Here is a 16,808-nt window from a genome sequence, read left to right on the forward strand (position 1 = left end):
TTTTGTGTTGAGTGGGCTCCTATGATGTAAGTAATGGGCCTCACCTGCTAGCCTGCTCCCTAAAATATCACCGGTTTGCTCATTTCTATATATAGGGTGCCGACATTCTGCTATCTATAATTATTAGTAGTTTGCATCATATATTTACACCTATTATTATTTCATGTTATAGCAAGTTTCTAGGGACTAGATTGTGGGTAAGCAAACTAAGGCCCGGGGGCCAGATCCGGCCAATTGCCTTCTAAATCCGGCCCGTGGACAGTCTGGGAATCAGTGTGCTTTTACATGAGTAGAATGTGTGCTTTTATTTAAAATGCATTTCTGGGTTATTTGTGGGGCATATGATTTTTTTTTCCCTTTTCAAAATATAGTCTGGCCCCCCACAAGGCCTGAGGGACAGTGGACTGGCCCCCTGCTGAGAAAGTTTGCTGACCCCTGGACTAGATTATGAGTCTTTGTAAATTGTGTTTCTAAAGGAACTTTTGTTGTTGCCAAATGCCAGTGTGTTTATAATCCATTATTATTATTATTGCATTTTGGTTCCTTTGTTGTTAAGAACTCAGGTTGCTTTCTTACCTGTTGCAATTGGTTTTCTGAGAGATCTTCTATTCCTAATCCATTATGAAGCACAGCAACACCCTTTATTAAAGGTTCATTCCTGGAGACCCCAACAGCAAGGCCGTGAGTGGGGTCTTGTCATCGGCAGCCCAGGACCTCCATACACACTGCCCAGGTTTGCACCCAAGGAAGGTCACTTTGGTGCTACTAACGCAGCGGTTTGACTTCACCCTCAGAGGCGAACTCCATTGTCTCGAGACTGATGGATGCCAATAGTCCTGGAGATCAAATGCTTTTGCACACTGACATGAGAATGGCAAACTGAAGTGACAAACATTATTCAGCCTTAACAGCCTTTGTACGACCTACACATATTTCCCCTTCAGCAAATCCTAGAACCCATTTCATTCTATTTCACAACCGATCCATGTTTAACTTTCTCAGCCCTTCACAGCAGCAGGATTGATGTTCACATTCTTTCTTGAGAGATAAAGATCTAGGCATCTTATTTTGAATGTATACTTATGAACCTATAATAGCATGTTAAAAAAATTCTCCTAACCATACACTAACACACTCAACTCTTCATATGTTGTTTAGTCGTGTCTGACTCCTCGTGACCCCATGGGCCAGAGCACGCCAGGCACTCCTGTCTTCCACTGCATCCCAGTTTGGTCAAACTCATGTTTGTAGCTTTGAGAACACTGTCCAACCATCTCGTCCTCTGTCGTCCCCTTTTCCTTGTGCCCATCTTTATATGCAACTCTGCATATACAGGAATTCAAACTGTATGGCAGCAAGTTTGCCCTCTTCTATAAAAGCTGAAGTTTTATCAGTTTGTTGGTCTGGAGCATTCAGGTGTGTTTTAACAGAATGCCAAGGAGGAAAGACGACAAGGCTCTTAGAGAAGCAAGTGCTTCTCATGAAACTGGGCTACCTCCAACCAATTTTACGCCCATCATTCTACCGTGGGAAAGAAAGGCTATTCAAAAATGGAAAACATTCAAGACAGTTCCCAATCTTCTCCGTGTGAGGGAGGAGAGCATGTTTAGGGAAGCTTTTAAGGTTTGATACATTACTGTATTTTATGGAAGCCGCCCAGAGTGGCTGGGGAAGCCCAGCCAGATGGGCAGGGTATTAATAATAATAATAATAATAATAATAATAATAATTCGCAGCTGGCACAGCACACCTGGCACTGAATTGCTAAAGAAGTTTGGATGAATATTCGAAGAGCTCAAGAATGATAACTACAAACTGATCAAATATATAGAACAATGACAAGTGGTACACTTGCTGATGATCAATTAAGCAAGGGCATTTGATTAGCAACCCCTGCCTGCTACTTAGCCTCTTAATTCCTACGGAAGCAGTCAGGGTGTACTTCAATTTTCACACATGATTTCTCCATCTTGGCTTTATTTCTCTCAAATAAATCATGACATGATGTAGTATATATGTTGTTGTTCATCACCTGAGGTTTTATGTACCCAATTTTAAGACCTGCTAAGGAACAAGTAATTGCTTTTATGTCCTGATATGCAAAACCACAGAATTCAAAGAGCACTTTCTTTTTCCCACGGCTGTATTTGTAGCTCCTTCTCCTCACTCACACAGTTTAATAAAAATATTTTCCAGTGCTAGAATAAGCCCCTAAGAAAGCGTATGAACCAAAACAGGCTTACAGTGGTACCTCAGGTTAAGTACTTAATTCGTTCCGGAGGTCTGTACTTAACCTGAAACGGTTCTTAACCTGAAGCACCACTTTAGCTAATGGGGCCTCCTCCTGCTGCTGCTGCGCCACCGCTGCGCGATTTCTGTTTTCATCCTGAAGCAAAGTTCTTAACCTGAAGCACTATTTCTGGGTTAGCGGAGTCTGTAACCTGAGGTACCACTGTACTAAGTCAAGGTTTCAAATGCACACAAGGTGCTTTGCATTTCCTGTTAAGTAACTTTTTAATTAGAGAGTGAACTGTACCAACCAGTTCTTCAACGTACAAGAGTCAGAGACACAGAACTATTGTGCATGCACCAGAACTTCTGAATGTAGCATACATTCTAGGATACAATGCAAAGCAACAGTATCATCATAAACAGTTTTAAAACTCAGGCAACTTTTTATTCAAAGCTTATTAGAATTACAGCATTTTAATTCATGCCAAAAGTACAGCTTAATCATATGAAGCAGAGAATTCTTGAACCACCATTTCAAAATGCCAATCTTTTTCACAAATGTAACTTATTCTAGAGTTTTTCCAAAGATGTATTTTATACATAATTGGTAAAGCAGCTCAACTAGCCTAGAGCTAGTCAGTATGCAGGGTTTTCTTTTTAAAAAAATAATTAAATGCATATTTTCAATATGCATTCTGTGTATAGATTGAAAAAAGGGAATGTGTTTGTGTGTACCAACATTGAATTAGCTCTTGCTTGCAATACCAGATGTTGCAGTCGTAAGTTTACCTTTAAGTTATCAGTTGGATTCCATGAAGTGCAAAATGTCTTTCCCCTTTTGGGGAAAGCATCAAAGTTGGCATTTGAGGGTCCTTAGCTTTTTTCCCCCCAAGGACTTCGTGTCAATTGTTATGAACTCGAAAAATCCAGGTTGAAGTGCTTTGCTTTAAAGAATCAGAGGTGGCAAACAAACATAAGAAATTAACAAGCCAAAAAGTGACAGTGTAATTTAAATCCATCTACTGCACTACCTTCCCCCTTTCTAGCTGTTTGCCAGCATTAATACATAATTCTTAAGGATATACAAAAATGACTTTGACACTATATAAGTATAACCCTGGAAATGTATCTTTATCTTGCCAATGACAAGACATCTGTAATTAAACTTTATATTGGGAAATAACATTCTTTGCTCATTTGTTGTGGTCAGAAGGAATGAAGTCCAACAAATGCTAATAGGTGGTTGTTAGGTCAAGTATCACATAGTTTATATTTTTATGCCAATAGCCTTAATTTTTTTTTCTAAAAACAGGAGCATAAAATTCTCTTAGTCTATTATGCACCTCTACTCAATTTGATCACAAATCGCTATAAAAGGCACATGCCTGGCATATGATAACTTAAAACTATTAAGGCTATACCTTTTTTTTCATTGAGTGCTCAAGAGAACTAAGTGCTATCCCTATATCTTAATTTGGGGGGAAAGGGGAAAAAATACTAATCCATATATCTCACACTTGCAACTACTTCCAGAAACCTAATTTACTAATTGTATAGCAAATATTTTTTATCAATAACTGTACTAGCTAGTGAACACAAAACTTGGTATGTAACGTTTCAAATGGAAGCAATAAGGTGGCGTTATGCAAGAAATACCTATCTGCAATAAAATCTTCTGAAGCAGTATTAGTGTTTGCTGTCTTTTACTAAAACCAATGCTACCCTGTAAATATCCCCATTACCAAAAAACAAATCCCATTGCTCTAGGGTCTAAATCTGAAAGAAATCCTCAATTGATGGAATGTTACCATGATGCCTAGAATTTGCAAGATGTATCACTCAGTTATAGGTGAGTCCAACAATGTGCAAATGCTCCCAATATTCTGTTGGGAACAAGAAGTGCTACTCAACCAAGAGACTGCCAAGACCTCAGCCTACTAAAAGGAAAGTCAGTCTCCATGTCAGTAGTCACAGTGAAGATTCTGAACGACATACTACCCAGTTATTCTATGCTGCTACAAGGTTACAACAGCTAATTCTAGCATTCTTGCGAGCAATGCTAGGTAAAATATTGATGTTTGAAAAACCATGGTTGCATCACTGTTTACATCCAATTTTTAAAAAAATATTTCAACTATTTTCTTTGAACGTATGTACCATTATTCTAATCTAGTGAGTTCAGAAAGTGCTTCCTGTGAAAACTTTATCAAAGAATGACAGGAATTCTGACTTTACACACTTTTACATAGAGGCAAGCCCCACTGATTGCAGGGACTTACTTCCACATAATTGTGATTAAGAGCAAAGCCCTAACTTTGCAAATCTAGCTTTCCATAACATGAGCATTTCCCATTATACAGTCTCCTATTTACAAAATACTTTAAAAAGCTTTACATCTGACTTTCTCATACAAAAAAAAAGTGCAATTCTCTTACCCCATTTTCTGGGGCAACAACATTCTTCATAAATTCTACAGAATAGCAGCCTATAGAAGCAAATAAGGTGCTTAGCTTATGCCCAGGAGCTAACTGGTTTTAAGTACCAAATGCGGTACTTTTTATCAGCAGGTCCAGTTCGCCTATTACTGTCGTAATGGTGCCCCGGCCAAGTTGGCAAGCTCAATTAGTGCCAGTGCTCCATGCAAGCGTTCGCGCTGTTCTTGGAGGCGGCTACAGGAAACTGAATGGACAATATTTTTTTCCTCCTCCTCCTCATCTTCAGACTGAAGATATTCCATGGGATCCTGCTGCTCCTGGTCAGGCTTATGAGTAGTTTTGCTTTTCAACGTAGGAGTGCGCTGTTCTCTCATCTCCCAGTACCTGTCAGTAAAGATGAATGTTAGCATTATAAATAGCAACTGAAACCACTGTAGCCTGATAGTCCCTTGGATTTCATTTAATTAAGCTAAGGAAAAGATTGGTTCATTCAAAGCAAAGACGACTGTGAAGTAAGAAGGAATAAGAAGCCTTTAACAAATAAGACTTGCCGAGTATGGTTTGAAATGCCATACTTAAAATACATCCATCGCGACATGACAAAATGTTCCCAATTCTCAATGCTTTTAAACTTATTTCATTTACGCATTGCTTTTAAACATTGCAAAGTATTTTAATAATAATAATAATAAATAATAATGTACTCTATATAAAACACCTTTGCATTTTATATGAAATAACTTACTTTGCCAGCCATTCAGCAACAGCTTTGTTCTCTGCAGTTTGTTTTTTATTCAGTCTGTCTGTTGGTTCTTCTCTCCTCAGCTTTGCATATGGATGTTTGGGGCAATGACGGTTTGCATGCGTGAATCTGCTTACGCATCCTTATTAAAAAGACAAGACAAACATACCAATAATTTAAACAAAGACATTCTACTATCTTCCCATGTTTAAAACACAAACACTGCTTGGCCCAGAAAACATAACATTAAAAACATACACCAATAGTTAGTGTTACAGAGTAGACACTAGCGCTTGGCAACCAAAATTCTGGCTTACATGTTCCAATCAGTGTATAAAACTCTCAGGTTCTCGGTCCCTTTAGCTTTCCAAATTTTTGTTGCATGCCCTCCCCACTTATTCCAAAGATGTATTGCCCTATGGCCACACATGCTGACTGGCCATGAAATGGCTTTCCCCACTTAAGCAACATAATCCCCATAGGTCCCTCCTTCTAAGGAAGCAAAGGGCCTACACAAAATACTCCCCCACCTCCGTGTCCAAGCACCCAGCTTCAGCTTTCACCATTTTCAGCCATCCTAAACCCCCCACGCCCAGTGCTTCACTACATGATGAATTCTTTTAAAAATGCTTTCTTTTCACACATCCCAGGCAAAGTAAAGCACTCAGTATCACCAGTTTTAGCTGAGGAATTAAATATTAGTTGAACATCCTCCCATAGATTTCAATGGATTTTTAAAGCACTTTATTTTACTGTTAATACTGTTATTTTTTTCAAACTAGTAGTACACATAATCTTCCTTCCCTCTCATATAATACATATTAGAATCGGGCACGTCTTATTCCCAATTGTATTCACGACAGTTTATTTGAACAAAGGTTAATTCTGTCTTGGCTCACCATTTTCGGCGCACACAAAAGGTTTTTCCCCTGTATGGAGACGTTGGTGCGTTTTAAGTTGCCCACTCTGAACAAAAGCTTTCCCACACTCTGGGTAGTCACACAAATAAGGCCTTTCACCTGGGGAAAAAACAATCATGGGGTTGAAAAGGGTATTTGTAAAAATAAAAGCACTGAAAACTCATTCTGAAAAGTGTGTTATTTTTGTTAGTATTGTAAAGCTGTCAAATTTTGAAATGTTTTTAGTTGCTTTGAAATACAATTATTGGACAACAACAAAGATTTACATAAAATTCAGAATGGACAAAGTGCTGATGCTCTAGCTGGCATGCTACTTGACTACACACCTTTAATTAATCTCTCTGATATCTGCCTCTGCTTCCAAGTTACTGCAAAAGGTACATCCTATCGCGGGCGTAGATAGGATTTTTGTTGGGGGGGGGGCAGAACCTCAGTTTGCTATTTTTATTGCTGGGGGCATGGGCAAATTTTTATCCCCTGGGCTGGCTATGCCCATGCATCCAATATTTCCTCATTCAAACAATTCAACAGAATGGGCATTATTCAAAGTTAAGATTCTTTGAAGTCCCATTGGTTTAAAGTTCTCCCATTGAAAGGACAATCCTATAGCCCATGGGTAAGCAAATTAAGGTCTGGGGGCCAGATCTAGCCCTATCGCCTTCTAAATCCGGCCCATGGACAGTCCAGTAACCAGCATGTTTTTACATGAGTAGAATGTCCCCTTTTATTTAACATGCACCTCTGGGTTATTTGTGGGGCACAGGAATTCGTTAATTCCCCCCCAAAAAAAATATATAGTCCGGCCCCCCACAAGGTCTGAGGGACAATGGACCGGCCCCCTGCGGAAAAAGTTTGCTGACTCCTGCTATAGCCCTTTGGAGGGTGCCAGAGATCTAACACAGCAGGGAGTTCTGCTGTTGGATTTCCCTTCCGCATTACCCCTGAAATCTGAAGTATGTTAGTCCAACATATGTCAGAGCTTTGATGCTGTAGGCCCGATACGAGGCTTCTTGGGGGCATGCCAGGGGAGGAATGAGAAAATGCAGAATGCACAAACATTCCTCCTTCACTTCTGCTCTGCTGGGTTGAACCTAGCAAGCCTTTGTATTGGGCACCTGAACTGCCCAAATCTTAGCTGGCTAGTGGCCATAATTCCAAAGCAAATGTCAAAAGCTTCAGAGTGTCTTGTTGTCACCTTCTGCCTGGATAAACTTGAAGAAGCAGAATCCTTGTGAACAACTTAGGAGTTTAAGGAAAGAGAAAAAAACAGAAGATGCAAACCAACCACCTACTTCCCACCTCAAAATGACAGGTAATCCATCTTGTGTTTGTTCACTTGGAAGCAAGACCTAGGCCTAGTATAAATGTAATTAAAAGACTATCACAGTATTTCATACTGTGGTGAAGCTACACTGTTTATTAAGAGACAGGTTTACAGAAGAGCAACAAGGAAATATGGAACACATGCAGTTCAGGGGAATTATTTGAGCCTCCCCACAAATTAAATGCATCTCTCTCACATAAAGTTATAAGCAAGGAAGAAACTAAAGAAGCCTCTATTACATGATTAAACGTGTGAAATACTTGCTCTCATTTCTTTAAGTGCCAGCGATCACAGAGCTGGAAAGGGACCACAAGGGTTATCTAGTCCAAACCCTCGCAGTGCAGGAATCTTTTGCCCAGTGTGGGGCTCAAATCCACAACCCTCAGATTAAGAGTCTCATGCTCTACCAACTGAGCTACCCCAGTTGACACCCGTGGAATGAATACTTCCAAAACTACTTCACCTGGATTTCAGATTGTAGCTGCAATGTGATTGTTGTACTATTACAGACGGTATCATGTTATGAAATTCCACCCTATCACAAATTCCAATTAGTTCACAACAAACACCTTAGCCTATTTTTCTCCAAGACCTATGCTTTGACGGAATATCCATGCTCGATTTCCCCCTTTATTGACTTGTTCCACTTACCAGTGTGAGTTCTTTTGTGGGCCTGTAAAGACTTTTCTCGTGGGAATACTCTGTTGCAAACACTACAACGAATCCTGCTTGAAGAGTGCTCTCCCTCGCTTATTAGATCTCGGACGGTGTCTGCTCTTGGTCGACCTCTTCTAGTCCCATCCTGGTAAATAAACAGGCCGTTATCAAATGCTTCCCAAGAACTACTATATAAAAGGTGGTGGGGCATTAGACCTCAGCTCATAGGCCAGTGGAGCTGTTGCAGGCATTTCCTGGCACAAATCTACGGTATTCCTCAGTCACAACCTGCTAGAGCCCAAAACACTGGCATTTTTGTCAGCACCTGTTTGCTGAATATACGATCAATACATTTAATACGTACATTATATCTAATTATATCTTATTGTGCTGGGTATCTTACTGGACACTTTGCACAATGCCAATCTGATATCGCACTGCATACCGTCCAACATTTCTCCAATGAAAACAGGGCCATCTTATTCTATAATAATGCCGATAATTTTATTATTTATACCACGACCATCTGACAGGGTTGGCTCAGCCACTCTGGGTGGCTACCAACATAAATAAAAACCAAATAAAACATTAAACATTTAAAAACTTCCCTATACAGGGCTGCCTTTAGATTTCTTCTGAAGGTTGTATTACTTATCCCCTTAGTTAAATGCTGGCCTACAACTGAAATAAACAGATTGAATTGTATCTCCTTAGTTTGGGGGTCACATATCTCTATACCCTCCAACACAGGGGCACTTGGAGGGCCTGGCATTGTGAAGGTGCTCGTGCCTAGGTCAGCGTGTGGCTCCCTTATGCCTGCCTTTCTGCGAGTCTTAAAAGAAAAAGAGCAAAGAATGGTGTTAAATTGCGGCAGCGTTCGCAACCACTGTCCAGGGGTATGTGTGTGCCACTTATTCAGGAAGCGTGTTCTCTATCAAGCTGGTGTGGTGTAATTTTACACATTACTTGGGAAGACAGGCAAACTAATTCCAGCGTACTGGAAGAAGCAAAGATTACCAGTGTTGAAGCAATGATTCTTCAACATCAACTTTGTTGGACTGGTCATGTTGTGCGAATGCCTGATTATTGTCTTCCAAAGCACCTACTCTATTCTGAACTTAAAAATGGAAAGCTGGTGCTCAACAAAAGAGGCTTAAAATATCAATGCATATCTAATAAAAATGTAGTATAAACACCGACAACTGGGAAGCACTGGCCTGCGAGCGCTCCAATTGGAGAACAGCCTTGACCAAAGGTGTCATGGCTTTCAAGACACTCGAAACGTGCTAAGAGGAAGGCGCGCTTAGCAAACCCTCACCATGATCAACTCCCACCTGGAAACCAATGTTCCCACTGTGGAAGGACGTGTGGATCCAGAATTGGCCTCCACAATCACTTACGGACTCATTGTTAAGACTGTGTTAATGGAAGAATGCGGCAGCTAGACTGGTGCCTGGGGGTGAACACAGAGACCACATAACACCTGTCTTGAAAGACCTACATTGGCTCCCAGTACGTTTCCGAGCACAATTCAAAGTGTTGGTGTTGACCTTTAAAGCCCTAAACGGCCTTGGTCCAGTATACCTGAAGGAGCGTCTCCATCCCCATCGTTCTGCCCGAACGCTGAGGTCCAGCACCAAGGGCCTTCTAGCGGTTCCCTCACTGCGAGAAACAAAGCTACAGGGAACCAGGCAGAGGACCTTCTCAGTAGTGGCACCTGCCCTGTGGAACGTCCTCCCACCAGATGTTAAAGAGATAAACAATTACCTGACTTTTAGAAGGCACCTGAAGGGAAGTTTTTAATGTTTGACCTTTTAATGTATTTTTTATCTTTGTTGGAAGCCGCCCAGAGTGCCCAGGGAAGCCCAGCCAGATGGGCGGGGTACAAATAATAAATTATTATTATTATTATTATTAGGGTCGCCAAAGGAGAAAGAAGTGAGCCTCAGGCTGGGACCTGGGAGGTCTGGGTTCAAACCCCAATTCAGGTGGGTTAGAAATGTAAAATGTAAAAATAAACAAAACATGTCTACCAAATATTCAGGAAGCAGAAGATTGCAGTTTATTTAACAGTTTTATCGACTGGACATAAGGAGGTGAAGAAGAATGGCAGATGAAGAGTATCAGGAAGATTGGATCAATTTTAATGATTACTTAGTTAAACATGTTAAGTTAAACTAACTGAAAACAGCTTGCAGATACTTAATTGGCTTAGGATTTGATTTAAGTGATGAATTAATAGGTATAATTTCATAATGTGAAGATCATTCTAAGGATGTTCATGTTTAAGTTAAATTATTTTAAGAACTGTGATTTGGAAAACCGTCAAAAAGGCATGCAATGAAATTCAACCAAGGGGAAGCAAAGGAAGTCACTTAGTGTAATTTTTAATAAGGCTATGATTTAGGTTTGTTTTATGTGTTTGTTTATAATGTTGTGAAAATCAATAAAAAATATTGGGGGGACATAAGGGGGCGAGGTTGCTACCGTCGTTGTTATTTAAAGGGCGCAGAGCGCGCGCGCCCCCTTGAGCACCGCAGGTGCCAAAGGGAGCGAGCTGGTCCTGCGCGCCCAGCCGCGAATTTCGAGTGTGCGCGCGCGCTACCACGCGGGAAAAAGCGGCGGCGGCGGCGCGCGCGGGGGGGGGGGAACCTCTCAATACACCCACACACACACATGCTTTTGGCGCGCGGAGGTGTCGTCACCCAGAGCGTGAATCACTCGCGGAAGTGACTTAACTGCACACACACACACCAAAAAAAAATAATAGCACCCGAGGGGGGCGGGGCCGGCCGGACGTTGGCCAGAACCCTTTAAAAAAAAATAAAGGATTCGGGATCCCTTTTCCCCCTCAACCGCCGCCGCGCCCTGCCCCGCTCTTAACCCCTTCGGCGCCGCACTCACCCTCAAGTGCCCGCCGCCCCCGATGCCGCTGTCGGGGCTGCCCGCCTCCTCGTCCTCTCCGCCCGAGCGCCCCGCGGCTCCACGGACGCCGCCGCCGCCTGCTCCTCCTCCACCTCCGCCATCGCGGAGAGGCTGCGGCGGGGGGCTGAGGGTGACGTTGTGCGCGTTCTCCCCCCATCGCCACGGGTAGACCATGAAGTCGCTGAAGCCCGGGCTGGTGGGGATGGGCGGGGGCGCGCGGCCGTCGGCTCCGCGGGGCGGCTTGACGGGGGTGGTCTTGATGACCGAGACCAGGACGCGCTTCGGGGAGTCGCCCGGGCACACCAGGACGGGCGCGGGGAGGCCCGGCCGCTCCGACATGCTGCGCCGGGAGTCGCCCTCTCGCACGGTGCGCGCCGCCGCCGCCGCCGCCCTCGGCTCTTCTTCGGTGCCTGAGGGGACGCCTCAGGGGCGCATGGCCGCGAAGCAGGCAGAGCTTTTCCCCTCAGGGACGCCGCCAACCCCGAAGCAGCCGCGGCCTCTTCCCACACGCGGCTTGTCACCCAGCAGCGGCCGCAACCCTGACCGCCGCCGCCGCCGCCACCGAATCCAAGACTTTCCCGCGTTACATTTCGCGCCTGGGCGGAACCAATCACCAAGTCGGGCGCCGACGTCAGGAGAGTGGCGGGCCCCCGCGGCCAATGGCGTGCGGGGAAAGCGTCGAGCTCCCTCACTTCAAAGGCGGGCGGCGGGGGAAAGGGAGCAGCTGGGTGGGACTTAGCTGTAGCGGAGCTCAGCCATTGGCTGGCGCTTGCCCGTCTCCGGCCAACAGAATTCGAAAATCTCCCAGGGTGGGTGGGCCGCCGACATCCCACCAAGGCCCGCCCCCGGCTGTCCTCATGTGAAGAATGGTGCTTGGTGCTGATTGGCTGTGGGCTGGAAAGAGGCGGGTTCCGTCGCTGGCGGTTAAATGCGCAGTAAACAGGCTTTGGGCGCGTTTGGCGCGTTATTTAGTCCCAGGCATCTGGCCAATCACAACTGTCGACGCAGCTCTCTAGGCGCGCTTAGCAAGGGGCCACCTGAGCGCTTATCACGTGACAATCTCTATTTAAATATAATGAATCAGAATAGGAAAATGTGCAGTTGGACGGAAACGTGCTTATGTTATTAGCTAAAACTGTGATAAACAAGGAAATACGTTGTGCCAGTCTAATATATTGGGCTTTAAATCCCTGGTTCACAACAGAATGGAATTATTCCCCAAACCTAGAAGAAAATTGTTGTGGGTGAACATATCCGACGACACAGCTCTTATTTATTCACAGGCCAGAACAGAACTGAACTGAGGGGTTCAGCCAGCCTGCTTATATAGAGCTCCACTAGAACGCAACTGTAACACTTTCTGTAACTATCCAATCACTGAATGTCACTTTCAATCCCTTATTTGCATATGTGGACCTGAGAGAAAACCCAGGGTGAGAACTTCAGTACATAACAAAAATAGTGTGCCAAAGTACAGTTGTACCTCGGGTTACATACTCTTCAGGTTACAGACTCCGCTAACCCAGAAATAGTGCTTCAGGTTAAGAACTTTGCTTCAGGATGAGAACAGAAATCGTGCTCCAGTGGCATGGCGGCAGTGGGAGGCCGCATTAGCTAAAGTGGTGCTTCAGGTTAAGAACAGTTTCAGGTTAAGAACAGACCTCCGGAACGAGGTACCACTGTACATTCATTGCAGAGGCGAGATAACAGCCCAGCTGGATCAAACCAAAGGCCTAATGCAGCCAGGGATTTGCTAGCATGCTCAGCCACGATTCTGTCAGCTCTTTGTTATACGCTTCTGGGACAATGCGCTCTCATAGTCATGAACTCAAGGTGACAGGCATGTTTCTCCCACACCCCATTTTATACGCTGAAGAGTCCTGTGAGGTAGGTTAAAAAGGTAAAGGGGTGTGGTATGTAAAGGAAGTTATTTTGAAAGCTGCAACTTTTAAATTTCTATCGGGATATATCTGACACACACACACATATCTGTCTTGGGGTAGTGAGGAAGCCTTGTGCTTTTTACAGATGTCAACTGGAGTTCATTAGCCTGGTAGGTAGCAAGTGATTTGGAAAGCTACCTCTATTTGCTATATTTACTTCTAGCTATCCTAGGAACATAAATATATAGTGGAGGTGCAGAATATACGTCATGCAAATAAATGTACATATGCAGCCTCGTCCCTGTCCCCCGTCGCTGAGTAGTGTGAGATTTCAGAGGTTCCAGGCGCTTATCCAGAGTTCATGCTTCTTTTTGAGGCACTGCAGAGCCTCTGGTGACTTTATGATGCTTTATTTACATGTACAGGCAATGCCGATTTAGGCGTGTCTGAATGATGTGCGACCACACACACATGCACAGCACTAAGCCCAGTAGCCCTAAGATGTCATAAAGATGTTATGAAAATGGGTGGAACGGGCTCCAGAACAGAACCCCTGTGCAAAGCGAGTATTGCCTGTATATACAATCTGAACCTACAGTGGAGGGGTTCACAGCATTAATACCCAAATAAAGCCCAGCTTCTCCCATAGCCACAGCTCTCTCTCTCTCTGCCTTTCCAGCCGGCAGCTTTTGCGTTCATTTTCTAGCTCATATAACTCAACTTTCAACTCTGACAGCTAAGTGGGGGAGACCCCTCATTTGTCCTCTTGCACAGAGCCACTCCCTTTGTTCCCTTAACAGTAACAAACTATCTTTAGCAGGCTATTACCTGGCTGGCCTGGCTACTGCAACAATTGAAACCATCCTGGATTCAGGAATTGGAAGAGGGGCTCAGGCATACCCCCCAAACCTATAACAATTACTGGCCTATGATTTATTACTATATCTGGCAGCACTTAATTGGACAGGCAACATTCATACTGTTACAGATCTGGGATACCAGAGTTTGAGGGTGCAAAGGCACCCAGAACTGCTAGAGTTAGTGAATGTTAGAAATCAGTAAAGAGGTAGAATTTAGCTGATTTTGGGAGTATGAAGGAACAGTGCCAGACACTAGATTCACAATACAGGCCGAACCAGTTCTCCTGTTCAGGAGACTGCTGTTAGCGATGGCATTAAGAAAACAAGAACTAAGTAGCGGGCCGTTAAAGAAGCACCCAGCTGCTGTCCTTCCACCTCAGCTGTGTGTTACTTATAGCAGGAGGCGTGATGTCACACAGGAAAAATGTGCCCTTTTTGGAAAACAGGTCTCAAGAAGGAGAGCGAAGAAACTGAAGGGTGTGTGTGTTGCGCTTTGCAAGGTGTTCTGGGAACAAGGAGGAGGAAGTAGAAAGAATTTCATGCGCTGCTGGCTGGAGGAGGAGGTTCCGCCGAGAGACTGGAGGCCATGACTGCCTTTTACTTTGGACCCAAGCTCACTGAAGCTATGAGAGGAGCAAATGAGGGACACTCTTGGGGTGCAATATTCTGTGTCCCATCTGTTGAAGGCTTTAGGTGTAAATATCTTTAAAATAAACTGTATTTCTTAAAGGCACTAGTCTATGCTGCAGGGTTCAAAACTCCCATTGTTCTAGGCATGTTTTGAGACAAGGAATTTCATTAGCGAGAGTACTACACTTATGAATTCAAATTAAAACTGCAGAGTGGAATGAAGGGAGGACATTTTTCTGCCTCCCCACTCCAAGCCCCTCTCTGAAGACTGGAGAAGAGACCCTCTTAAGAATATTAGGGGGGCAGGCAGGGGAAGCATGGCTTTGTTTTTGCAGTCTTCAGATGAGGACTAGTCTATGTGAAAAATGAATATAAGATTTTAGCTGCAGTTCGTTCATTTTCAGCTTTGTATTCTTGTTGTAAAGAAAGTGTGTCTAGACATTCCGTTGTTCTGTCCATAACCTAGGTTTAAGGTGCCATTTAGCTTCTAGCTTTCATATCTCAGTTTTTAACATTGCTATGCTGTGCCTCGATTTCCCAATGGAAACACAACCCTGTTGAAGAGATTGTTAGTTGCATGCACCCTTGGTAACAATACATTGCCTCACACATGCTGTCATCCTCCACACCTTTAGGGACGGATTTTCCCCTCTCCCTGACTGAAAGGGAATTGTATTCCTTTCACCCCAAGTTACAAAACATGCTCTGCATCAAATAAATAGTATGGAGTGTGTTGGTTAAGTTCATATTTCTTATAAATGCACTCTAGCCTACTTATTTGCACAGTGTGGCATCCAATGAGGGCTTTGTACTAGCAGAAGCACTTCTGCTAACACAACACTTTTACCAATCCTCCTTTTTCCATTCGCTATCCTCCGTGTCATATCTACCAATATTTAGGAGTAGGTTTCAGGGAGCACGAGCAAATGCGCTGGTAGGTGGGGACAGCAACAATCAGGTGCAGAAGTGGAAGCGCTTCTAATGCAAAGCCTCTGTTGGAGACAAGCCCTATATTGGCTTATACATGTTGGGCATGAGAATTAGAGGAGTAAGGAAAAGGCATCATAGAAAAGACGGGTTCCGAAATGCGACTGGACGGAAGTAAGAAACATAGTGTTGCACAGGTGTTCTGGGAAGCAGTTCAAGTATATGGAGCAATAAGGAGGAGAGGCACATTTTTTACCCTGGATTGTAGGATTAATCTACACTGGTGAATTATAACAGTAAAATGTGTTATAAAAGTGTGACACCAGAGAGTGCTGAAGAGCAGCGATCTGTGGCCAATGGGAAATTGCACTGGAAGCTATATTTTTAAATAGTGTTTTTTAATAGCGTTTTCCAGATCAGCATAGATCTGGCCATAGTCTCCCTTCCATATATTACAACAGAGACCTTACTTACCATTAGCTGCAACTGAACCTAGGAACTCAGTTTTTATTTCACCTTCACCACATAGCCAATGTCAATGTCAAGTATTGGTATATACCAAGTTTTACAGCAAACCAGAGTCTATGAAATACTGAGTTGACCTCAGGGACCAAGCCTTGGAGGAATCCCTAGTCTGTTGCAGCAAAAACAAGTCTTGTGGCACAGTAAAGATTAACAAATTTATTGTGGTATCTGTTTTTTCAAATCAGAGTCCTTATGAAATGACCAAAGGTTTTCCTTAGTAGGCAGTTAAATAGGCACAGTGGGGGGAAACCGTAAGCCATGAAGCCGTGTGTTTATGAAATGCAAGAGCTACAGTTTGTGATATTCAATGTAAAAGTGTATATAAGTTAAACACAGTGTCTATTTACAATGGCATTCATTTGTGATATATTTTTTCATAGCTTTTTAATGTTAATTTAACATGTGAAATGGATGGGAAGCAATTATCGTGAGCCAGGGCTAAACAAATATGATTAAAAGTTACTGATAAACTCTAGTCCATCAAATTTTCATTAGAGACTTCCTTTGAAGTGGTTATACTAAGTGTTTATACTAACTTAGACAGTATAGAAGCGCTAAGACTGGGAACTTCCAAGTTCAAAGCCCCACTCAGGCATGAGGGGATGGGCCGTAGCTCAACAGCAGAGCACACGTTTTGTATGAGAAAGGTTCCAGGTACATTCCCTCTTTCATTTACAAGTAGGCCTGAGAAAAGACTCCAGCATGACAGCACAGAGAGCTGCTGTCAGTCAGCGTAGACAACACCAAG

The 16,808-nt window shown here is 43.4% G+C and overlaps 1 protein-coding gene across 1 annotated transcript; it reads right to left on the bottom strand.

Moving 5' to 3' along the window:
• Positions 1-2,655: 2,655 nt before the first annotated feature.
• ZNF367 (zinc finger protein 367) lies at positions 2,656-12,296 on the bottom strand. Its single transcript, XM_081930744.1, has 5 exons — positions 11,215-12,296; positions 8,305-8,455; positions 6,309-6,428; positions 5,413-5,551; positions 2,656-5,051 (listed from the first exon to the last, which is right to left on the bottom strand). Exons 1-5 carry the CDS (start codon positions 11,572-11,574, stop codon positions 4,814-4,816), a joined length of 1,008 nt encoding a protein of 335 aa, XP_081786870.1. The 5' UTR covers positions 11,575-12,296; the 3' UTR covers positions 2,656-4,813.
• Positions 12,297-16,808: the final 4,512 nt, after the last annotated feature.

Source organism: Podarcis melisellensis (genome assembly GCF_964234715.1).
Source record: "Podarcis melisellensis genome assembly, chromosome: 11".
NCBI classification, from domain to species: Eukaryota; Metazoa; Chordata; class Lepidosauria; order Squamata; family Lacertidae; genus Podarcis; species Podarcis melisellensis.